This window comes from Cydia strobilella, chromosome 4 (genome assembly GCF_947568885.1).
Source record: "Cydia strobilella chromosome 4, ilCydStro3.1, whole genome shotgun sequence".
NCBI lineage: Eukaryota > Metazoa > Arthropoda > Insecta > Lepidoptera > Tortricidae > Cydia > Cydia strobilella.
In genome coordinates this window covers 13138516-13164121 of record NC_086044.1, presented here as the reverse complement: position 1 = coordinate 13164121, position 25606 = coordinate 13138516, and the positions used below count along the sequence as shown (strand labels likewise).

At 39.4% G+C, this 25606-nt stretch overlaps 2 protein-coding genes across 4 annotated transcripts in view; one reads left to right on the top strand and one right to left on the bottom strand.

Moving 5' to 3' along the window:
* The first annotated feature begins 2214 nt into the window (after positions 1-2214).
* Positions 2215-11255, top strand: LOC134741072 (26S proteasome non-ATPase regulatory subunit 6). The gene is made up of 6 exons (XM_063673835.1): positions 2215-2624; positions 2873-3047; positions 3806-3965; positions 4463-4647; positions 7341-7516; positions 10693-11255. Exons 1-6 carry the CDS (start codon positions 2347-2349, stop codon positions 10865-10867), a joined length of 1149 nt encoding a protein of 382 aa, XP_063529905.1. The 5' UTR covers positions 2215-2346; the 3' UTR covers positions 10868-11255.
* A 768-nt stretch (positions 11256-12023) lies between these two features.
* LOC134741046 (homeotic protein spalt-major) overlaps positions 12024-25606 on the bottom strand; it is a 28987-nt gene continuing 15404 nt past the window's right edge. For 2 of the 3 annotated variants that reach the window (XM_063673794.1, XM_063673795.1), the window contains exons 2-9: positions 23788-25548; positions 22714-22893; positions 22316-22449; positions 17840-17935; positions 17262-17487; positions 16168-16346; positions 14439-14606; positions 12024-14122 (exon numbers count right to left, since the gene is read on the bottom strand). In XM_063673794.1, the coding sequence (XP_063529864.1) occupies positions 13760-14122; positions 14439-14606; positions 16168-16346; positions 17262-17487; positions 17840-17935; positions 22316-22449; positions 22714-22893; positions 23788-25548 (3107 nt within the window). In that variant the 3' untranslated portion in view covers positions 12024-13759. The remainder of the gene's footprint in view (positions 14123-14438; positions 14607-16167; positions 16347-17261; positions 17488-17839; positions 17936-22315; positions 22450-22713; positions 22894-23787; positions 25549-25606) is intronic. The other variant, XM_063673797.1, reaches the window with a different exon arrangement.

Below are 25606 nucleotides of genomic sequence, written 5' to 3'. Positions count from 1 at the left end.
TTTTTTATCATTAGAAAGAAGCGAGCGATCTTAACGTGTCGTTTTATCGAAAAACACTTTGAAAATAAGTCACAACAAATATAATATACGATAATTTACATACTTTTGCTTTCATAAGTAAAATATTGCTATATTTATAAAAAAACTTGTCAATAAAAAGACACGTGGAAATGGTTTACCGTTTTTTCTAATGCTAAAAGACTAAGTATAGTTTCTAGTCATGTACAGTCAGCTGCAGAGAAAAGGCACCCCCCCTGCATACAAAGTTCTGTAAATTAGTATGGACGTGGGGTACCTTTTCTCTGCAGCTGACTGTACCAAATAGGAAATGAAAAAGAAAAAGCGTTCGTGTAATATATTTTTTTTATTTAATAATAGGGAATATTACGCGAAACTCGGCGTAGGTGGCGCCACTATCACAATCTGAGGGTCTATCGCGAAACAAGAAAATCGAACTTTCGTTATCTAACATCTCTGTCACTCTTGCGTATTCGAGCGATAAAGAGGCAGCTAGATAACGAAATTTCGGATTCGAGTTTTCCGGTAGGTCCCCTGAAAACTTGTCAAAAACCTGTTAAAGGTACAGTATAAATAAGTTACTCTACGGTGCACTAAAAAAGCTAGTGCTGCACTCTGGTGGCAGAACATTGCAGTAATATCCCCTATTCCTCGTCCTTTGGAAATCTGAAATAAAAAGTTGAGTTTTGTGACCAACAATATTAATAAAAGGAACATTCATCAATGATCATTAATGTCTTTTTTGTTAGGGTTCCATACCCAAAGGGTAAAAACGGGACCCTATTACTAATACTTCGCTGTCCGTCTGTCTGTCACCAGGCTGTATTTCATGAACCGTGATAGCTAGACAGTTGAAATTTTCACAGATGATGTATTTCTGTTGCCGCTATAACAACAAATACTAAAAAGTACGGTCCCCTTGGTGCGCGCGTCCGACCCACACTTGACCGGTTTTTAGTATTAAACTATAGTCTGGCAAACACAATCTGTCAGTAAGTAAGAACAAAGAAAACTATAGGTACAGTCGAAGGCAAAAATATCGATCCAGACAAATGGCTTAAAAATATGTGAACACGATTTTATTGTCTAAGCGTACACATATTTTTGAGACTGGGAATGTATATATATTTATGCCCTTGACTGTACTCATCAATTAAAATGAGACAGTCCTGGGCCAAACTATAAGAAAGCTGTAAATGTCGATAGGTTATTGATCTGAGGTCGATACATCACTATGCCAAAAATATAACCTTTCATACTTAGCAGAAAAGTTCGAAAATATATGCAAAAATCTATATAGACTTGAATGCAAGTAATAATTACATAAACAACATATCGATTTCTATGTTTAGGGTCAGGTCCTATAAATTAATTTCTTCAAAATTGAACAAAACTCACCGATTAAAGGTTATCGGTTCATGCGTATTTTCTTTTCTTCCTGTATGCGATTTACAGCCCTCGATCACACAAGACATTATCACAAAGGGAACTTCAAACCATTACAAATAAAAACTCAGCACGTTTTCCAACAATCTTTCAGGAATAGCAACAAAATAATTAAAATAAACCAAGATGACCGCTGAAACATCCCGAAATATTTCAACTAAAATAATACGACTATGTCAAGTTGTTACAGTTGACACCTACCTGTGAAATAACGAACATATATTTTATTTGGCTGGATTATATTATAGAACCACATAGGACCATTTGACATTTCCCTCAGTACATCTTATGACAATACTGAAAAAAACGAAAGAACTTGCGGATTGTTGTCTCACTCACTCATAGACAAAAAGTAATAACGTGTTGTGAATACGATATCTTTTACCAAGCTTTTATTTTTGCCCGGCTTCTTTGCTTTAGTCATTATTCTGAGGCCTAATTACTGTTTTTTGATGGACACTTTTCATACATAGAGATTTGGCTCCTTTATACAGTCTTATACAGTCTCCATGGTTTCATATTTTCCATTAAATTTCATATCTAGTAGCCATACTAGTAGCAAAATTGTTTTGACAGTTCGAAAAAAGAGACTGATTTGATTAGTAGTCAAAATTAATTTAAAATTTAATGAAAGCAATTTTTAAAAAGAAGAAGTACAACAATTCCGGATGTATGTGCCATTTTGTCTACTAGTAACCCTTCAATGACCAAGTATTTTTTGACAGCAATCGAGTGACAGCTCGTCGAGCTCGTAGTTCTGAGGTTCTGACTGGCTAAGTGGCTAGTGGCTAGTTTGGATTTTGGAATTTTTGGATACGCCGTGTGAAATTGTTATTTCGTGTGATTCCTATTTGTTTAATTATTACATTTTAAATCGAAAAAATGGAGCTATCAGCTGAGGGGAAAACTCCCGAATACATGGCCCTAGCCGGCATTAAATTCAAGCTGACTTTGCCCGATTTAAAAAAAGATGCACAGCTTCGGGAGCAACTATTTCAAGGGATAAAGGCTGGAAATATGGCCCCCTATTACAAGGAGGTCTGTGCTGAGTTAGGCTGGCCATTTGATCAAAAGTTATATGATGCCATGGCTAAAGAGAATCAAGAACGATTATCTAAATTCGAGGAGGATGATTCCGAGACGCCAGTTTGGCAGGACAGGTAAGGAGAGCTTTCGCTGGCTGGTGTCCAATGTTCATTTCGTCTCATTCTCTCACTAAGCAAAATGTGAGACGCAAATATAGTGGAATACCAACCTTAAGCGTTTTGTTTATGTGCCACATGAATGTTTGTTGCATTATAGGTCATTGTGATCTTACTGTATTAATTTTGTAACAAATAGATCTGAGGAGATTATACCGATTTCACGTAAAGGAGTTAGTGTTTATACTTAAGTATGTAACTTTCAGATTGGACTACATGTGCTCTATTGGCGACAAAGAGGGAGCCACGGCTTTGGCTACTTCTAAATATGAAGACTCTACCTTGACCACCAACAGAAGACTTCACGCTATATTTGCGTTATTCAGAATTGCCTACTTCCACGGCTGCAATGTGAAGGATATGGGAAAGGCTATTAATAAGGTAAACATTATCTGTACATTGAAACTTGCAGGTCATGCTGAGGAAAACAAAGTGTTTTGTTGAGTCATGTACACCATAATTTTGTTATTGGTACTGATGATTAACTAGTTACATCCAAAATATAGTTGAATTTCCATTCTACTATTCCATTCTAGCGTTTAGAAATCTTACACTATGTGTGTCTAGTTTTGAACATAGAGGTTCATATAATTCAAATGTATCATCATCATTATTATCAGTTGATCTAAATTCCTAGTGTTCTTTGTTTCCATTGGCACTGGCATTATATGTACATCATGGAAGGATCCATTTAAAACTGGCATTTTTATATAGTGTTTGAATATAGTGTTGGTGAATACCAAAGAGCATCTGGTACCAATTTCAAGAAAGTTGAAAGTTGTTGTGTTGTTGTGTTTCAGTGTAGGGGTTCACACTCACAACATATATAGCTACTACTAGCTAGGTAAGATATATTATGGCTTCCAAGCCATAACCATTGATACGGTCGGCAAACTTGCGACGAAAAGCCTACTGCAGTAGAAATCACCTGTTTAAGGAAGCTTAAAGAGCTGCAAATGTTGTTTTCAGCAACATAAGAAGTCTTAAGGTTCATTTTATGGGTGACATAAAGGGCCGCAATTGTACCTCCAAAGAGCCACATGCAGTTCGCGAGCCTACATTTGCCGATTTCTAGTCTAGTGGCTATCAAAGCTTTATGGTAGCAATTTAGGTTATTAGCAGAATATATATATTTTCAGGCCCATGAGCTGGTAGACAAAGGCGGAGATTGGCGTTCAAGGAACAAGCTAAAGGCCTATGAAGCTATCTACTGCCTGGCTGTCAGAGACTACAGCAAAGCTGCAGACCTCTTCATTGACTGCGTCTCCACTTTTGAGTCTTATGAATTGGTTGATTTTGGTAAGACGATACTTTTATTATCTTAGGTCTATGGAGTAAAGTTTCGTAAGAAGTAACTTAGATCATATTGTATTGTATTTTTTTAGTAGTTGCATGATTTAAGGCAAATATTGCTTAATGCACGCTGTCTTGCAGAAGCTCCAAAATAAATTTCTTGAATAAAACATGATATTAGTTAGAACAAAATTATATGAGCAGCCCTTTTGAGTTATAGTCAATATCCCAGTTAGTTCAAGTTAAAAATGTAGAAGTTGACTAAATTATTACTTTAGCTTGGCATCTCTTTTAATCACTTTATAATTTCTCAGTGACTGGGACTTTATTATTATATGAGACTGAACATCTTGACCCACAGCTTTGTGCATGCTTTGCCCAAAACCGTGATTTTCATCTAGCAACTCAAATGTTTGGTAGTCTACAGTACTGCATCTTTTTTGTTCAATTTGCCTTACCTTGGAGTCTAAGGCTTAAACCTCTTTTCTGATGATATTTTTCAGGCACCATAATCCAATACTGCGTGCTAGCCTGTGCTTTGGCGCTGGAGCGGCACGCGCTACAGGCGGCGCTGCGGCGGCAGGGCGCCGCCGTGCAGGCGCTGCGCTCGCGCTTCCCCGAGCTGCGCGAGCTTGTCGAGTCATTGCATGAGTGCCGGTACGCGGATTTCATGAAGAGCTTAGCCTGGGTGAGCACTGCACTGGGGCATTGCCTTAAATGGGTCATTATCAGAGCGTTTTTGTCCCCCTAATTTTTTATGGGCATTTTCTATGAAAAGGGACCTTATTGTCGATGGTGCTTACACCATTATTAACAATGCTCCGATATAAATACAATGCCGCACGACGCTGTGCGGCGTAAGCGCCGTCGACAATAAGGTCCCTTTTCATAGAAAATGCCCCATAGAGACACTTAGGGGACAGAAATGCGCGTATACATATGTATATTCCAAATACGCTATGAAATGTGTGAGTAAAATATAATGGTATGCTTCCCACTGATATGAAATTTTATGTGTTTGAATACTGAATGTTTGTTCTTTTATCATGCAAAACCTCTAAAAAGATTTCAATGAAATTTGACGCACTGTTAGTTATTTTTTTTTATTTATTATTTTACAGGACCTTTATACTGTTGTACATATCGGCCCTATTAAGTCCGCTTCTTATAATTTCAGAACAACTATAATCTATTTAACTGTTAGTTATAATCTATGAAAGTACAGATATAGCTAATACAGATGTAGGGCATAATTCTTTACCATCGTATTTTCACGAAAACGCTCGAACGTGTTATGCTATTCCAGTCAGTCTCAGTATGATAAAAGGTTGACTGAAGTAGCATGACAAATACGAACGTTTCCGAGAAAATACGATGGCAAACAATTATGCACTAGCATCTGTAGCATACTTTATATCCTGGAATTTATCCGCGAAGGAGTTGATATGGGGGTTGCAAATTACTAGGAGAATACTAAATGTAGGAGGAGAAGGGCAGTTTAAAGACGGTACACCGAAAAAAAAATCTGGTTTTTGTAACGAGAATTCGGTAGACCCTACAATTTTTATCGTAGTATATGTGACAACTCTACAGATAGTAAACTCACCTATTAACTATTATATTAACAAATTGAACATTGCCCGTTACAAACGAATTGTAATCGCTTCAAATCAAATGGTTGGCTAAACAGAAAAAATGTAAGGATAACGCAAAATTTGTTACAAAAACAAATTCTCATTTACAATACATTCTAGTAGTATTGTAAAATAGTACATTTCGATGCTAGTGCGGAAAGTATGTCATTACTTCACGAGTACCGAAGTGGCAAGACTCGGGACGAGTGAAGAATGACATATCCGCACGTGTATCGAACCACGTTTTTTATTACAGTTGCGAAAAAATAAGAAAAGCAACAAGTAAGGAATCTAAACTTTTATATTATTAATTCTGTGACATCATTGACATTGACATTATTAAGACGTGTTTTTCTAGCTTTTATTCGACTAGAATCTAGAATAGATTTTGTTATTATTATTGAACCCACTTCAATGAGTTTTTTTTCAAATGCATGTTCTATGATACGATTATTTACGATTATTTGTGTATCGTATATTTATAAAAACAATACCGAATGTTGCCTTTGGAAACTTCAAACATTCTTGCAGTAAGAAAATACGCCTCTTCTTTGACAGGCGTTCCGTTCCATTCAGACAACTTATTAAGAACGGTTTTTCAACATTAAAAAATAAACGTGTTATAATACTTATAAATCTTAAAAATGATGAATAGGTAAGTAATAAAATATGAAATATGCATATTTTTCGTATTCTTACATTAACAGTAGGTTTTTATGTTGATTACGACGTTTAAGGGAAACTAATATTAACACTCATCAATAAGTAGTCATGAATTGGAACAAGTAAAAATAAAAAAAAATTAAAAAAAGTGAAAAGCACTAGTTCGCGAAACCAACTTTCCGCACGCTAAACAGCCACGAAAAGTAGCACTTTTTGAGCAACTGTATTAAAAAATATTTTTTACAGTACATATGGTGCTACTTTCTCGCACTAGTGCGTAAAGTGCACTTTTTGTACACATGTCGAAAGTTTAAAGCTCCATATGTACTGTAAAACGTTGAACGATACACGTGCGAATAGGTAATTCGCAACTCGTGTCGATTTAAAACACTCCCTGCGGTCGTGTTTTAATTTATCGCCACTCGTTTCGAATTTCCTCTTTTCCGACCTTGTATCGTAAATAACTATTTCCGTGTAGTCGCGGGCGGGTTAGCTTAGGCCAGGATTACACTTGTAAGTTTTACTGACGTAAGTAGGGACACAGCTATACTACAGAATGAGATATGAATATCGTTATCTCATTCTAGCAAATAGCTTTGTCCCTACTTACGTAAGTAAAACTTACAAGTGTAATCCTGGTCTTACATCATTCACATTATTATTTTATCAGCATTGTTCTGGAATTTTGACAAGGCTCGTTTAAGGAGCCAGGGGCCGTTTTTCTCTATTTTATCGAAATTAAATTTTCATTACATATTTTGTATTAAATAAATAAATAAATATTAAATATTAGGGGACATCTTACACACAGATCAACCTAGCCCCAAACTGAGCAAAGCTTGTATTATGGGTGCTAGGCGACGATATACATACTTATATAGATAAATACATAATACTTATATACATAGAAAACACCCATGACTCAGGAACAAATATTTGTGTTCATCGCACAAATAAATGCCCTTACCGGGATTCGAACCCAGGACCATCGGCTTCACAGGCAGGGTCACTACCCACTTGGCCAGACCGGTCGTCACACGTCACGTCATTAATGCATTTCATTTAGATTTTGTGTCTACTTCAGGTGGAGACCCAGATCTGCGTGGACCCCGTGTTCCGCCCCCACTACCAGCACTACGTGCGCGAGGCGCGCATCAAGGCCTACGTACAACTGCTGCGCGCGTACCGCTCGCTGAGTCTCGACAACATCGCTGCCACCTTCGGCGTCACCCGCGAGTTCGTTGAGGAGGAAATCTCCAAGTGAGTTCTGTTACAATAGAACACATAATATTAGCGTCAAAAGACGTTAGACGTAGCGTTATTCATAAACGAGTTACTGGGTTGAATTAGCTATAAATCGTTTGTCCTTATCTGTCTTACTTATGTATTTGTAAGAATTGTAATAGCATCGGTGTGCGGATCTGCATCCAATGTGAGAACCGCCAGGTTTACCGTTGAATTCAGTATGTGTATAGTCTGGCAAATTAATTTTGTCTGTAAAAAAAGGCGGCAAATTTGAAAAAAATGTAGGCAAGAATGGTTGATGTCCCATACAAATTTCGAATTTCGCGTCTTTTTAGGGTTCCGTAGTAAACTAGGACAGATACGGACATGGCGAAACTATAGGGGTTCCCTATAGTTTCGCCATGTCCGTATCTGTCCGTCCGTCCGCGGCTTTGCCCGTGATCGTTAGTGCTAGAAAGCAGCAATTTGGCATGGATACATAAATCATGTATGGCAACAGAAAGGTAAAATAAAAACTACAAAATAGTTATTTACAGTACATATGGTGCTACTTTCTCGCACTAGTGCGTAAAACAACACTTTTCGTGCATATGTCGAAAGTCTAAAGGGTCATATGTACTGTAAAACGTTGTACGATACACGTGCGAATAGGTAATTCGCAACTCGTGTCGATTTAAAACACTCCCTGCGGTCGTGTTTTAATTTATCGGCACTCGTTTCGAATTTCCTCTTTTCCGCACTTGTATCGTAAATAACTATTACAGTACATATGGTGCTACTTTCTCGCACTAGTGCGTAAAAGAGCACTTTTCGTGCATATGGCGAAAGTTTAAAGGGCCATATGTACTGTAAAACGTTGTACGATACATGTGCGAATAGGTAATTCGCAACTCGTGTCGATTTAAAACACTCCCTGCGGTCGTGTTTTAATTTATCGCCACTCGTTTCGAATTTCCTCTTTTCCGCACTTGTATCGTAAATAACTATTACGATACAAGTGCGGAAAAGAGAAAATGCGAATTACCTTTTCGCACGTGTATCGTACAACGTTTTACAGTACATATGGCCCTTTAAACTTCCGACATATGCACGAAAAGTTCTCTTTACGCACTAGTGCGAGAAAGTAGCACCATATGTACTGTAAATTTTTTTTAGGGTACCTCCCATACGAAATGTTTTTCTTTTAATTTTTTTTTCGCTTTAATTCAATAGTTTGGGGTATCGTTGGATAGTTCTTTTAAAACGAATAAGGGTCTTCACAAACCATTTTTTGATAAAGTAAACATTTTCAGAAATAATCGCTCCGAAAGAAAAAAAATATGTCCCCCCTCTAGTTTTTGAATCATCGTCTTTTGAGTACAAAAAGAAGAGTATGAAAAAAATCGTACAACAAAATCTTGACAAATATGTCACTTGGTTTTAGTCACTCGCGCGACATGTTTCGGAGAGCCTAGGTGTCAAGCACTAAATACTTTCAATACTATACTTTTAATGAAAACTATAGCGAACATGATCAGTCCAGTCGTTTTTGAGTTATTGCAGTCTTCTCTTCTTAGGGCCCCTTACACCAACCCATTAACCCAGGGTCAACCCGTTAAACTGTTAACCCAGTGTCAAATTGTACTGGTAACCATGGTAACTCCAGGTTTAACCGGTTAACTCCAGGTTCGTGAATGGTGCAAGTGGCCCTTAGTAAAAAGACGTACAAAGCGCTGCGAAGTTACTCTCTTATGCTTGTAATCATGATACTTACTATATAATAGCCCCCGTTTCGCCTATTCTAATGGAATGGTAACTACGGAACCCCATACTGAGCATGTCTCGACATGCTCTTGAAAAATAAGTCACAGCAAATATGTTACAATGATAAATCATATACTATTCTTCTTTTGCTTTCGTAAGTAATATAAACAATTTTTTTAAAGCGTTTTTTAATATTTTTCAATAGGGATGATGATTGATGACACATGTTGAATTTTATAACAAAATCTAATAAAATAGATAGCAAATGAGCAATTTATCACAATAATGTGGATATTAAAATAATAAATGGAAATAATACAAAAATACAGGACCTGAAAGTTTCAAAATTTAAGTTTTTCTTAAACTTAACATGTGATACTAAATCAATTAATTTATAACATCTGTATGTAATTACCATGTTTAAGCAAATAAATATTTCATTTCATTTCAAACTTCCAAAAAGGTAAAAAGTAAGGGTACCACTACCATTCGATTCGTTACATTTTATCCAAAAAAAGAATGTATAGCAACTATTGTAGCATGACGCTACATCTGTCGTTTTGTTTTGGAAACTACTTGCTTGTCAGTCATGTCTAGTTTGCTTGTTTGTTTAGTCGTGTCGTATAGTGTGAATTGATTCACGCAATTACGGTTAGATGGCGGTTTAAAGAAACACATGGAACCTTTTTTAGACGGTGATATTTTCGATATTGGCAGGTTACAATTGCGTTGAATTTTGATTTTCTATTCTGATTCAGAAAGTTTTCTTTTCTTCGGGGTACTTCAGATCCGCATTTATTTAAGGCATTTTTTTTAAATTCTAATTGCCCCTAATTGTCAGGCGAAACTAATATTCGGCAATAAATTTAGGTACGTATCACCCGTTGAAACAGCCATTATCGTCCATAATCTCCATCTCATTAATCCATTTCTTTCCTTCTACAGCTAAATTTATACGCCGTTATCTTTCGCACGTAAACCAGTTCACGCCAGTGCGGAAAGCGGACCGTCAGAAAAACAATTTGTTTTGGTTATATAATTTTTTTAAATTCCATGTGTAGATTTTTTAGTGACTTTTGGAAGTGCTTATCAAATTATACGTTTTGTGCAGAAGTATTTGTTTTACTGCACTATATAACACGCAATATTTCACCGACAAAAACGCAGTTTTCTTGTTTTGTCTATACTTCAAGATGGGCTCTCAGTGACCTTGACGTCACGTTCACTTATCGTTTTGTTAGAAGCGTTTCGCGATTGAGGTACGACTGTCGGACTTTGACTATCATTTCTGACTTTTGTATTGCTTTAACACAATGGGTCCCATATAGACATTTGATCCTACAAACACACCTGATCGATTAGCACCATTAATGGAAATTTGTCATCTAGCCTATTAAAAGACACGTCAAGATTGTTTACCTTTTTTCTAATTTTTCTAAAAAAACCAGCTTCACGGCGGCGGGGCGGCTGGTGTGCCGCATCGACGCGGTGGCGGGCTGCGTGGTGACGGGCGCGGGGCGCGGCGCCGACGCCGACCGCTCGCAGCTCTACCAGGCCACCATCCGCGAGGGCGACCTGCTGCTCAACCGCGTCAAGAAGCTCGCCAGCGTCATCAACTTCTAGGTGCTAGTGCTACCCGTTCCCCTGATCTAGGTATTATCTATCCGTGTGCTTGCCCTTTCACATGTATAGTGAGTGCCCCAATTTAAGTACCCGCGTCGCCTTCGACTGTACCGCGCAGATACAATTGAGTTGACTGACAATTTCTTGTTGCTATTCTGTCCCATCGGCCAGAAGAAAACAGTGAGAAATTACATGTGATGTGAAACATGTGAAAGGGCCAAACTTTATAATATTAAGCCACAATTGTAACATTTTAAAAGTCAATTGTACGAATTTCATCACGCATATTTTAGCAGCAATCTTATTATTTACCTACCTTACTAATAATTTAATTGTACCTACTGAAATTTATTTTATAAACATCTCAAAATAAAATTGTAATAAGTAACGTTTTTTTTCATTTTCTCAAAATGTAGGTACAGGTACCTTTATTTTTATTTAGAAAGAACAGTAGAATTGGTAAGTTGATATTTGTGATTTTGAATCAACTTTTTCACTAATTTCGTTTTAAACTCATATTTAAGGGGCTGTCAACACCCAATGTCCTTGAAGTTGATGTTACTTAAGCAGTTTTTTAAGAAAAACTATTTGTTTTAGTAAAGCAAAAAAAAAAAATGTTAATACTCATTATATTTCAACCATGGCCGTACTCGATGCATGATTGAACGAAATCGGCTCGATAGAAAATAATCTTTATTGTTTTGACAATTTTAAAACATTGATTGATTGATGACATTGAGAGAAGAGCCGTGGAATGAAGGGTAGCCCGTACATTCTTTGACTCTTCTCTTTCCGCACAGACTACCTAAACCGCTAACTAGCAATGTTACACAAATAATCCACATTTTTATCAATAATTTTCTTATTATTCCCTTGCCCAGGCCCAGTAACATGCGAGTGCGACAGTGCTATCTCGTTTACTTTGATACAAATAGACAGTGTGCGCGTTTTAGGTATTGACAGCCTCTGAACGTACAAACCATTACGTGTTCGATCCAGTTTGAAGAAGTTCTTACCGCACGTGCGAGAATAGACCTAAAATAATGATGAACTATTTTGTTTGGTGTATGTAAAATAAAAGGAGGTTTAAAGGATAAAGGAGAACAAAAAAGAAAATAATTATTAATATAATTGTTTTTTTAAATAATTTGAATACTTTTTGGACATTTACATAAACATTTAATAATTTACAATGATTATTTATAGTGACATGACCATGACACATCATATTCATGACTAATACTACTCTCTAGGATCTATTTGCAACTTGAAAATTAATGAATCGTAGGTGCTATGAGAATTTACTCTTTACAACTAACTGTAGTGAGGCCTACCGCCCCACAAGCCATCGTTCAATACTAAGAGTGCATGCATGATTTATACTCCATATAAATAATTTAGTAGGACATTTATACACAGATAACTAGTAATCATAAAACATACATAGTTCGTTTAAAACCCAACACGGAGACTTGTAATCCGCTCTTATGATAGCTACCGATAGTCCATAGGCATCGGTGACTATCATAAGAGCGGATTACACTATCAATATTATCATACAATACTTACATGTCAATATCGTATTACATAAATATTGATGTGTATTGAAGCAGATTTGAAGAATGAAATTGATATGATTGACATGTCAGTATCACAAATTATTAATATTGATAGTAAAAACCTTGCCATTGAGAAAATGCATATTGGAAAGAAACGTTACAGTAGTCCCGGGAACATCTCGCAAGGTCAGTCTGAGTACTGGCCAAGTGGCCATACGCTAGCGGTAGTTACCTACAAATTTCAACAACACTTCAACAGCCGCTCGTATTTTACAAAGATATGTCAAAGTATTCTAAAGCAATATAATAGCTATGACTCTAAATACTTACAACTATGTAGACCTCAAATGCAAATACTTTTTTAATTTACATGATATGAATACGTCATTAACCTCTGTTACAATAATTTAAACTTAGGTCAACAATTGGTAGGTAGTTTGAAATGTGTGCCTTATAAATACAATATGTTGTAGTCACATACGGCATTAGGACAGATATTTTATTGTACAACAATGTAGGCTCGGCGAGCCATGTGCAGGTGACTGATGTTCGATGTAGTATTAGGCACTTAATGATTACCTACTAATATTTCGTGCCCGAGATTAAATACGTTTGAAATAATAATTATGTTGGTTGGAATGTGGCATAAGATAAAAATCATGCATATTGCACTCCACTCGAGTGTTGTACAATAAAATGTACTATAATTGTCTGTAATATTAAATTTTTCGCTATATTAATTTATAATTATATCATACATTTTATTTACATTTATAGATATAATACTTAAAACTTTATTTAATTTTTGGGATAATTTATCTATTTATATTTACTTTGATGTTAGCACATTTGACTGTATTCAAGTTACTTGGCATTACCGAAGTAATTTGTCGAAACTAGATACAGTAACAAATGTGCTCTATCACAGAGTAATGACATAATACACGCGGGGCTGCGCGCCCCCATTGCCCCCGGCCCGTACTCATGCATATATAACTTACTTACTGTTAAATAGGTACTAGGCGTATAACACTTGGAATAACGTCATTAAATAGCACTACGCTTTGCACATTTACAGTCGCCCGTTTCGTCGTAATTAGTCCCTTAAACTCCGGCTAATATAATTTTGTACATTATAAACATGACGTACCTATATCTAGTAGATATTATCTACTAGGTTCACCCGTCGACGACGGCGTTACTAATATGACCATCGCACTAATTACATAAGAAGCTCACATCGCGTATCAATATTTGGAATGTGTTCGGGTGGGAGCTCCTATGAGACCTGCTTCCGACCTGATATAAATGCAGTTCCAATCTTTAGGTCCGATTAGACCGTGAGTCCTTCAGTGCGGGCGGGCGGAGGGAGCGAGGCGAGCGGGTGCGGGTGCGGGTGCGGGTGGTGCGGCGCGGGCGGCGACGGTTGCGCGGGGGGAGGCAGCGAGCCGTGCGCGGGCGGCGACCGGTACTGCTCCTCGTCGCGCATGCGGCTGCGCTCGGCGAGTTCCCGCCCGCGTTCAGCGAGCTCTCGCATAGCGGCCTGGCGCTCGTCGCCCTCCAGCGACGGCGGCCGCTCCAGCGGCGATGCTGCGCCTGGGCGCACGCCGAACGCACCGAAGCCGAGAAGGCCAGGGAATTTTCCGGCGACGCCGTTCTGACCCGCGCTTTGTTGGATCACAGATATTTCGTTCAGCTGTTGAAGAAAATTATGCTTTAAGCTTACGATCATAATTTAAGTACTAAATAAAGCAAGTCCAAGTAGTCCGTGAGTCAGTAGTAGTATTTTTGTAAGTATTAAATAACGAAGAATCAAGAGGCGAACAGTGTAAACACGCTTGTAAGAAACTAGCGACAAAATAAAAAATTGAGACAGTTTTCTTTGGGTCGGTTTGGTAATGGTTGATTTTGTCGCGCATCGCTCTCGTATCACAACAATGAATGACTTTTAACTTGGGTAGCGTATTTAAATGTATATAGGGTAGGTAGTCAAGTCTGCAGTAAATATTTACCTTTTGCTGCATGCCGTTAAGGAAGGGCGCGGGCAGGTACGGGTAGAAGAGGTCGGGCCGCCGCAGCAGGTCGTGCGGCTCGTGTAGCGGCCGCGGCGGCAGCTCCAGCGACATGCGGCGCCCGCGCCGCGACGCACCGCCGCTCCACATATGCGTGCCCATGTGCACCTGGGGCACAAGTTGCACATTAGTAAAAAAAATGTATTTAATAGAAAAAATCCGACTTCACAAAACCGTTTGAAAATTATATACGACCATAATGCATCTCATAACTATTACAATTAGCCCTTGTCTTGTTTAGCACTTGTCGTGGAGGAGTTCCATTTTGGCCTTCATGAGTAGTTCCCTTTCACCAACTAGCACTGTTAAAATGCAAATGCTTGGTTTATAGATGAAAATAAAAGAATCGCTATAATTAGGCTTGTAAAATTTGAGTTCCCTCAAAACCTTATGGGGTAATTGGAAACAGTCCGCGGGGAAACTGGAAACACTGAAGATTTTCAATTTAGTATCACTTCCAGGATCTTTTTTTATCTCACGGGACATATAACAATTTACAAAGTAAAAAATATTGGATTTTCAATCAGTATGTAGTAGGAATCATTAAGAATGCAAGGGGTAATCGGGAACGCTCTCGTTTCCTTAGTTCCTAATTACCCCAATTGAATAATATCAATCAAAACGAGTATCACTCATGGTTGTAATTGTTTAGATTAATCGTGGCTACATATGCGTAACTTCGACATTCACTTAGGCACAAGGCCTCTGTTTGTGTTAACATACTCAAGATTTTTTTGTGTAATAAATAAATAAATATTATAGCACATTCTTACACAGATTGACTAAGTCATAGTGTATATATATAGTAATATATCTTACTGTTTTTAATTAGCCGCCGTTCCCAATTCCCCCAATCTCCCCTATGCGTTACCAACTAATGTTTTAAGTCGGTGCCAAGCCAAGTAGTAACAATACCAGTCAAAAAAAATTAGCTTTATGTCTATAAATCCCATTACAAATGTAATAAATAACAGTGAAAGTAATTCTGTCTTCCTAGCTCTTTGTCATGGCTACACAACTGAACCGCGTTAGCATGAAGGTAAATTCCTTGAATTGTGGGACTCTTCGAACCCTAAAAAGAATAATATTTTATTTCATCCTTTTTGAAGTCTGTTTGGTTTTGTTTGTAAAAAGTTTTTAAGTTATTATCTATGCTCGAATGGTAAGTCACATTTTAATATCATTTTTAAAAATGGCTTAAGAAAATAAAAATTAAGAAAATTTCCGAAACGAGTTATAATAAAGTCGAACAAGATTATTTATTTTAAGGAGAGCAACAACCGAATTATGAAAATATTTGCGCGTATTTTGAAACCTAACCTAAGACTATATTAATAAAACCTTTAAATATTTTTCTACTATTATTTATATAGGGACGGGATGAATGCTTACCGAGGTCAAATAATGTTTTCAAGGTTAGTGAGAGCAACTAGTGAGAATACTTTTTACAACCATGAAAAGAAACTGGAACCGTTTCTGGACTACTTTGGAATTATACAAAATTGTCACGGAAGGAACTGTTGCCTGCTATCATCAGGTTAGGTAACAGTCTAACCCTCGTTTTCTAGAACAATGACAAGACCTCGGGTGCTAAAAAAGCACGAAGAGAGGTCTACCTATTCGAATAGTGGAGTGATCAGTGACAATAATGAGTTTTATGTGGACTGACCTTGAGATTCCCTTTGGTGGTAAAAGCCTTCTGGCAGACTGCGCACCGGAAGGGCTTGTCGCCAGTGTGCGTTCGCATGTGAATCTGCAACGCCGATGACGACGAGAAGTTCTTGCGGCACACGCCACACAGGTGCTTGGAGGACACCGGCGGCGGAGGGTGCGTTGGACCGCTTGCCACTGAGGAGACAAGGTTAGTTTAGTTTAGTCAAATTATTATCACATTTTGCTATTTACATAAAGTCAATAGGGAGAATCGGGACTAGTGCGTCGTCGTCGTCATAGTAGTTTTCATGCGACAACTGCGGTTTTTCTAAATTACACTTTTAAACTTAGATAACTTATAATGGAAGGGTTAGAGGTCCTTTGACGTGGCGACTTTTCCCTTTTCTAGCTGGATATTTAAAAACAGTTTTGCCACACTCGCCACAGAGATCGCGTTTACTACTTAATTTGTTTACTGTCATCAGATATTAGGTACGATTTATGTTTGATACTTTTATGGAGTTGGGATTTAATGACATTATAATACAGCTGGCCAACGCTTGTTGGTATCTCACTTTCACTCCGAATGTTAATATGCAATTATCATTCAATTTCCTTAGCTAATATATATTATAAATTTCTCAATTAGACACTTTTAACTTCTTATCTTAAGGAAACCCGGTATGAATTTTTAAATATAACGCTAGGGACTGGGTAGGTATAGGTAAGCGCCGCAGAGTACCGGCGCCGGCGGGTATGGAAATATCACTAAATCTAGTTTTCCTTCGATTCGACAGCTGGTAGGTTTCCTCTAGAAAAATTCTTCGTCTCAGCGCGACTGTTTTGCTTTCAAAGTCTTGTCCAAGTTTTACTACCTAACCTATTAATCAAATATTACCTAATTCACAAAACACACATGTTAGATACATGAACGAGGAACTCCTACCCCTGGTCCAAAATATTAAAAACATCATTATGAGCGGGATAAGAAATTTTAATGAAACCTGTCATTTGTCGTATAAATAAATCGGTGGATCATGGATTCTCGTGGTGAGTCTCGATTTTACGAAGATTTTACTAAGGCAGAGCGTAAAAACAGCATCAACTAACCGCTAGGTCGCTTGGGCATCGGCGGCATGTCGATAGGCGGGGCGTGCGACATTGGCGGATGCGCCGGGGGAGACCGTTTCAGCTCCAGCTTGTCGGGCGAAGACCGGCGCTCCGGGCTCGCGTCGCGCTCTTCGCTCGGCGGACCCGGCGGCCCCGGCATCCCCTTCTCGAACGACGGTGGCATGTCTCGGATCTTGTGCGTTAGCATGTGCTGCTTCATGTTGCCCTGGACAAATACATATAATGTTAGGAAACAGGAATAAGCAGTCAGACCGAGAAGCTTGTGCAGATAAATATAGTGCCTTTCAAATTTATATTTACGTAAATATTGTCTTCTTAATTGTCAGATCAGTTGATTTTTTTTAAATGAACAGTTAGTATAAAGGACACATGAAGCACTGCTTAAAGTTCACAGCCATTCTAGTACCAAGCAAGCTTTTTGTTAATTAAAAACAGAACGCCGTGTCGTAGCATATCTCAAACTGTTCTATGGAAGTACAAAGGTATTTGAATAGTTTATAAAAGTTTAGCTATGACACGAGATCTGCGTGACACGCTCAGGCGTCAATCACCCATACCGGATAAACGAAGGCGTTCCAGAGATCCAAAGCAGTGGCGTGCGGCGGGCGAGGGGCGCGCGGGCGCCTACCACACCGACAACCGCCGCCACTGCTCTGGAACCACAAAAACACGCAACATTACACACACACTCGCACACCGTTAAATGGGGACAAACAATTTAAGTCGGTACACTACATGCCGAAAGGGACACAGTTAAGCTTCATTTAGACGGTTACAGCACTTGCATGCAATATTCGATTCATTGCTAATAACTACAGAGTACAATGAATTCAGTCGAATCGACCAAATACTGCAATGTAACGAAAATCGCATGCAAGTTCTTGAACCGTCTAAATAGAGCTTTAGAGTATTTAAACATATAAATTGGACGCGGACATTGGAACTAAATGTTTCGTGCCGCACCTAAATCGATAAAAATGTTGTTTAAAACTTCAAAAGTTAATTGCTTTAAATCGTCATGTCTCGGCTTAGATGGCAAGCAATATATCTATGTACAATATAATAATACCCCGTATACTTCTGTCTTTGTATACCTTTATCTCAGTGTGGCCAAGGCACAATTTTAATTCCAAAAACATCTGTAGGTAACTAATTTATAGTCTTATCGAAACGTTATTTGCTAAAGGATCTATCTTTACTAAAGGAAAGACCAACAACAATAAAATAATTCTTTAAATTTGCTACTCCACGCTAGATGGCGCTACAAGAAGCCAACAAAATGAAAGCTGTCTGCTAAATATTTTATAATATTGGTTTGTTTGTATTTACTGAAATAGATATAAAGCCGGCCAAGTACGAGTCGGACTCGCGCACGAAGGGTTCCGTACCATTACGCAAAAAACGGCAAAAAAATCACGTTTGTTGTATGGAAGCCCCATTTAAATATTTATTTTATTCTGCTTTTAAGTACACATTTGTTGTTATAGCGGCAACAGAAATGGGCATTTCTATTTAAAGTTGTACCACCCCCAACTTAAATTTTGGAATTTTTATATTTTTTTCACTCAATCACGAGCTCTTTCGGTCCTAATACGAGAAAAAAAGTGTCCTCAATTTTTTCATACAATTTATTTTTGTCCGTTTTGTTACGGTCATATAGGTAGAAGGTTGTATAGAAAACCGGTACCAAACGGACCAAAAATTTTGGAGTCACTTTTTTTCTCAGTCAAAATGGAAAAGCTCGTGATTCTTGAGTAGAAATAATATAAAAATGCCCAGTTCTAACACAAAAATTTTTGGTACAACTAAATAGAAATGTCCAAATACATCATCTGTGAATATTTCAACTGTCTAGCTATTACGGTTCATGAGATACAGCCTGGTGACAGACAGACAGACGGACAGTGGAGTCTTAGTAATACGTTCCCGTTTTTACCCTTTGGGTACGGAACCCTAAAAACCTGTAAGAGACTTCTTTTTATAGCTCTATCAATTATAAATATTATATATTAAGTAGGTGATTCCTATGATGATGAATTTGTTGATAACCTGATGAGTTCAATATAATTATTTTATGCACATATTTATTCGGAATTTAAATACTTATTATACAAATCGTCCTTAAAATTCGTTGATAATCATGCTGTCGGTGATGATTTTCATTTCTTATAGGGCATTTTAATCTTTAACTGAATTTGTTAGCAGGTACTATTAACATTTAACTAATGCCATGAAAGTAGGTATTAAGCGCACCTCTACGAACACACGCGCAATGCTACCGTGTAACTAGATTTCAATATTCGATAAAATGTTTGACTCGTGAACTTTCGTTAGGTGCCGGTGGGTGTCGACTTATTGTAATTTCAAATGTGCATGTAAACGGCACGGATAGTCCCCAATCCAACGTATCCATTCGCTGCGTTTGCTAGCATCCCCAGCTTTTCATTGCGCATATTCCAATGGTGATAATGCGAGAACATTATGGTTAGTGTTGGCAGAGTACTGTATTAGGTACTAATATATTAACTAAATAAGAGTTAGAATAAGTACTTTTAATTATATTTCAGAATTCATAATTTGATACTTTTTAAATCCCTTTTTCGCGGCTAAAGTAGGTACTTGCTTTTTGCTTTTTTAAATACGTAAGTAAAACAACCTATCTATTTACTGTTTATGGTCGCGTTATCGCCTTCGTATTTAATTAGTATTGCTATAATTTTACCATAAAACGTTGTAAGTACAGCTACATATTAGCGGCGTTTGGGGTTGAAACCCTGGGGCCGTGGCGTCGTGGGGGCCTAGCGCGCGTCGCCTCTATAAGGAGCTGTCAAAGCGCCTTATAGAGGTTTCTGGTGACAAAAGGGATCAGCATAGCTATCCAGCGGGGCAATGCGGCCAGCCTTCTGGGCACCCTACCGAGTGACCAGGATTTAGGGCATATCTTTATGTTTTAAATATTTAGTTGTAAAACGTAGTTATATTTGTAAACCTAACAAGAAAATATTTAATTATATAGAATAAGCGTAACACCAAAATAAATCCTTAAATTTAGGCTTCACAAATTGATTTATGAAGCCAACGTTTTAGGTTTGATGTCACATTTAATTCGTACAGTCAGCAGCAGAAATAGCTTAGCGCCCTTAGCGGGTAAAATGTTCAATATAATGACCTACCTAATCATAAATATGCCTGATTATTTGATAAGTATATCTCAGGGTAATATTATACCTATCAGTTTCAGTTCTAGTCGTATAATTATCTGAATAGGTGTAGATAGATATGGATGCCGACGTGCTGAACTAAAGGTAACTCGGGACTTTCTCTTTAGCAATTCAAGAATGTTCACGATCACGATTATAATTACAAGCAGGGACAAAGAATTTATTCTCTTGTAGTGAGCGTAATGTACTCGTATGTTTATTACAACTTGTCGGAAATTATCTGAAACTGCAGATCACTGCCGACGCGTTAATTATTCCCACGTTTATTTCGAAATTACACCTTACGTAGGCAGTTTCGGACATACATTATTAACAAATAAATTCTACACAATCTATAAATAGGGGAACACATTTTATAAAATGACATACGATTGCATTAGAGAGGTCTTTAAACTTATAACTCGCGGCGCCGTCATAAATATTAAATAATATTATATTTTACTGATAAGACCAAAAACTTTTGGTAATATACGAAAAATGTTACTTTGTCGAGCATAAATAATCTTTTTATGACGAGAAGCGTAGGTAAAAGCTCAAGGATTTATAAGCAATAAATATTTTACGACGTGAATTAATATTCTGATCGCTTTCCGTGACGTTGTTTTTATGAGTTATCATTTTTGTGTCGCGCCTCGCGAAGCGACTCGGGCGGCGCGAGCGCACGGGCGCAGCGCGCAGCCGCGCAGTGTCCCTGCCTCTTGAAATATTGGCCGAACCGGGTATAAACCAGAATCGCCATAAACGTGATCCATACAAGCTTTATTTATTATTATATAAAAAAATTAATTAATTCGTTTAGCGTAAGATGATATTACCGGACAGTCTATTAAACATTTCCCGCGTCCTATGTGCGAAAAGTTAATTTGATTAGTAAGACTAGTTTTAAATATTACCTTGTACTTAAATTCAGCTTCTTATTTTAATTGCGAATACAGTTTTAGACTGTAACAGAAATGTGTTAGTATAACGAGTTGGTACTATTTTATTATTTTAAGTAGGTATCAACGTAAATTTTTGTATTGGACATTTGAGTCGGCGTCTGACAAGAAGGCATCAGTACAGTTTTGATTAAATCGGATCAAACGAGCCTACAAGTTTAACAAGTTGGTCGTCAATTACTCGCAAGTCGGCAAGTCGCGTCGGCTCGGATGCGCGGAGACAACGGCCCAAACTAATGCGAACTAGAGGCGACGACTAGCGACTTGTAATTACAGCTTGCAAAATTAATGCACTCAAACTTCTCTGAAATGAAACCGGCGCAAGAACTTCCTCGGCGTTCGGGCAACTTGTCTCCTCGACAGCTAACTTGGAGTTCGATGCTCCGATCACTTGACACGACTACTATCTATTGGACTCGAACTAAGTATTTACATCTATTTACGTTACAACAATCACGATTGTTACAAGCTTGACTTTACGCTCAAAATAGCCACCGCCTATTTATTTACACGCCGTAAAACAATTTATTTTGCGAGTCAAAGATTTTATTGTCAATAACGTTTATGCAGATGTGGGTCTACAGAAAATTAGTGGAAATGTAAACGCGCATATATCGCTATTTGTGTTACAATAAGATATGGACTGGCCGCTGGCCAAGAATACTCGATCGGTGTCGTGTGTCCTCTTATCTGATTATTAAATAAACAATTGTAATATTTTATACGCGATAAGTAGGTATATATACTATATACTGCCTAGAATTCTCGGGTCCACTCAATATCGTGTTAACAGAAATGATGATAACATGGAGGAGTATTACGGGACAGAAAACAGAATAAATACATAAAGCAATAAAGATGATAATTCACTAACCTTTGTTGAAAAGCCGCGATCGCAAACAGTGCATTTAAAAGGTCGCTCTTTGGTGTGGCTTCGATAATGTATCTCCAGGGCAGAGTTGCAGGCGAAAGTCTTGTAGCAGATGTTACACGTTGTGTTGCCGCGCACTGTACACAGACAATTCCTCTTTACAATACGAGTATTTTACACAATGTCACACTGTATTTAAATCGGAACGCACGATTACACTGTAGAAGTAGTGATTCAACATCTTCTAGAGTTAGATAACTGTATAATTACAATCAGCGTGTATTCGAGCGCCCGGCAAGCGATCTTTCTTTAGTTGGCAGGCGGAGGATGAATGATTCGAGGGGAATGGACGTGCGGGCGACCGGGGCGGACGAAATAATAGATTCCCGCTTAGCGCATACCTGCGGGAGGAAAAGCGAGTCCGAGCGGGCTGAAGGGTGATCCTCCGAGAGCACCAAGCGCCGCGAGGGGGGCCGGCGGCGAAGGCAGCGGCGAGTGCAGCGGCAGCCGCGGCGGCGTGGACAGGCAGGACAGCGCCGGCGACGGCGGCGATGCCCGCGCGCTCCGCCCGCTCTCCGAACCTGTCGCCGATGGGAGGGAAGCCGTTGTGGTGATGGTTTTTACTTCGCATTCGGACGCCGAGGCGCAGACGGAGAGCGGCGAAGTTCGACGATCCTTCGTATCTGAGTCGTCGTCGAACTCCCTATTAGCGGGCTCGCGCTCGTCCCGGCCGCTCTCATCGTCGGTCCCGCGGGAGTCCGCCCGTCGGTCGCCGGGAGTGGACGGAGTAGGGAATAGGGGCTGAGGGACACGGTACGAAGGAAAGTCCATGGTGTCTAATCCATTGCTCATTGGTGCATATCCGTTAATATCAACGTTGCGAATCTGATCGTATTGATTGCCTGTACGCTCACCAGTATGTAGGCGTATATGTTGGTGCAAAATAGAAGGATCTGAAAACTTCTTGTGACAAACCGGACATTGATGTAACATTTGAGTGGGAGGTCTAATACGATGAACGCCCATATGAGTCTTTAAGTTGCCTTTAGTGGTAAAAGCGCGACCGCACAATTTGCACCGAAACGGCCGTTCGCCTGTATGTATTCGATAATGCATTTGTAAAGCGCTTTTGCAAGATAGAACACGATGGCATACTATGCATTCATTAGGATCGGATACTTTGTTATCTATGTTATCTACCAACTGTTGTAATTTTGTTGTTTCTGACGTTTTTGTTATCTCTATCAAGTTTTCCCACGAGTTGTCGTTGCTACCCGGACGGGGTAAAAGCGAATTATAATACAAAGGATCGCGAGCTAGATCCACGTCAAGAATGCCATGGACAGAGGAGTGGAACGGAGTTAAACTACCTGAAGAAATACTGCTAGGCGGGGAGTTGGGAAACAAAGGAAAAGTGGGAAATGTACGTAGTCCCGTTGCTATTGAAATTGGTCCAGATATCGATGAATTCTTACTTGATAAGTTTTCCGGTTGATCTGGATCGGGCTTCACATGCGGACTTTCTCTGCCGATTTGATCTTCATTGCTGTATTTTGAGTCCATGCTGCAGTCATCGTAAGGCGACGTTGAAGGATATCGGTCATGTTCAGTCTCCTGAGTTGCATCGTTCTCTTCTGGTTCTCGCTTGGGTGATACGCGTTCTGATTCTTCGAAACTAGAATCCCGTTGGCTCTCTTCATCCTGGGGCTCAGATTTGAACATTTCGGGTGCAGATCGGGAAGGGCTCGGCGCGGATGGTTTACTGAGATCAGCCGGAGCATCTTGTTCTTCACGCAGTGCGAATAGTGGATGAGGCGGTAGAGGTTTGTCTCCCAGTGGACGTGGAGGCAGTAGATCGTGGTGCGGTGGTCTGTACAACGGCAAGCCTGGTGGGAAAGGTGCAGGTGCGCCTGGAGGGAACTGAAGTGGATGGGGCGGCATACCCGGGATGGGCCCCGGCGACAGTTGCGCTAATAACGGAGGGTGATATTTGTCCAAATGCTCTGGTATCGGGTTAGGGTTCATCTTGACGTGTGGAAACTTCGCTGTATGTCTTTGGAAATGGACTTTAAGATTCCCTTTAGTCGTGAATCGTGATCCACATACGTTACATTTAAAAGGTCGTTCACCTGTATGCGACCGGATGTGAATTTGTAGCGCTGAATCGCTTCCAAAGACTTTCCCGCAGTATCGGCAGCGATGTTTGAAGAAAGGTTCGTTTCGCCCTCCACTTTTTCCATCGTAGGGCGACATTTTTCCAGACTTACGAAATGCTAATTCGTCTGCAAGGTTATTCGCCAGAAGACCTTGTGATGCGTTATCGAGTACTTCTTGGGCACGCTTTTGTAGCATTTCAAGCGTATTTGGTTCGTTGAGGGATGGTGGCGGATCATTATTCGTTATGATCGAAGATGCTAAAGAGGACGATATGGAACTGTAGGGTGGGTGGGACATCATAGGTGGCGTAGAGGTTGGGATTTTTGGAATGGAGATTTGCTCTGTCTTAGGAATAAGATGCGCGTGCGTTGACGGTAAACTTTGGCTAGTAGGAGGCATGGGTACAGGAGGTGTTGGCTCCCGTGGCGGACGAGGCGGCGACGGTGATCGAGCGACAGGCGCAGGCATGATCGGTTCGTCATTCGGCGGCGGGCTTCCGTCATCATCTCTCGGTCGTGTTAGCGACAGTTGGTTTTGTAGTTGTCGTATCAACTGTAGTTGAAAAACTTGTTGATGTTGTAGCGTAAAAAGTGTACTTTGTAGGACGGCAAGTTCGTGTAGCGCCGCTTCATTGTCGGCATTGTTCGCCATCGCTGTGGCGGCAAATTGCGCTACAGCGACTTTCGTGTTTTGGAGCGCTTCAAGCGTCACGTGTCCGGCAGCGGGAAAAGGTAGTCCCACTGGCGGCACGTCGGCCTCGGGCACTTCTGCTTCTCCTTCTTCGAGGCTGTTATTATTTTCTGCATCTTGTCGATGCCTTCGCACTTGTTCTAATCTTTTGTTTGGTTCATCCATTTCTTCGTCCCCTGATACGACCATCTCCTCAGGGTCGGAGTGCATTCTTTCCTCGCCCATCTGTAGCGCCTTCTCATCACACACTCGTTTGTGGTGCAGGAACTCGTGCAGATTATCGAACTGCTCCTGGCAGCGCGGGCACATGTGCGCCTCTGTTCTAAGTCTCGCTTCTTCTGGTATGACATTGTTAATTTCTTCTTCCGAACACGAACCGGAACTTTCACCTGAAACAAAGAAAACTTCATTACCTAGCGAAAGATTTTTTGTTTTATATTGTGTACA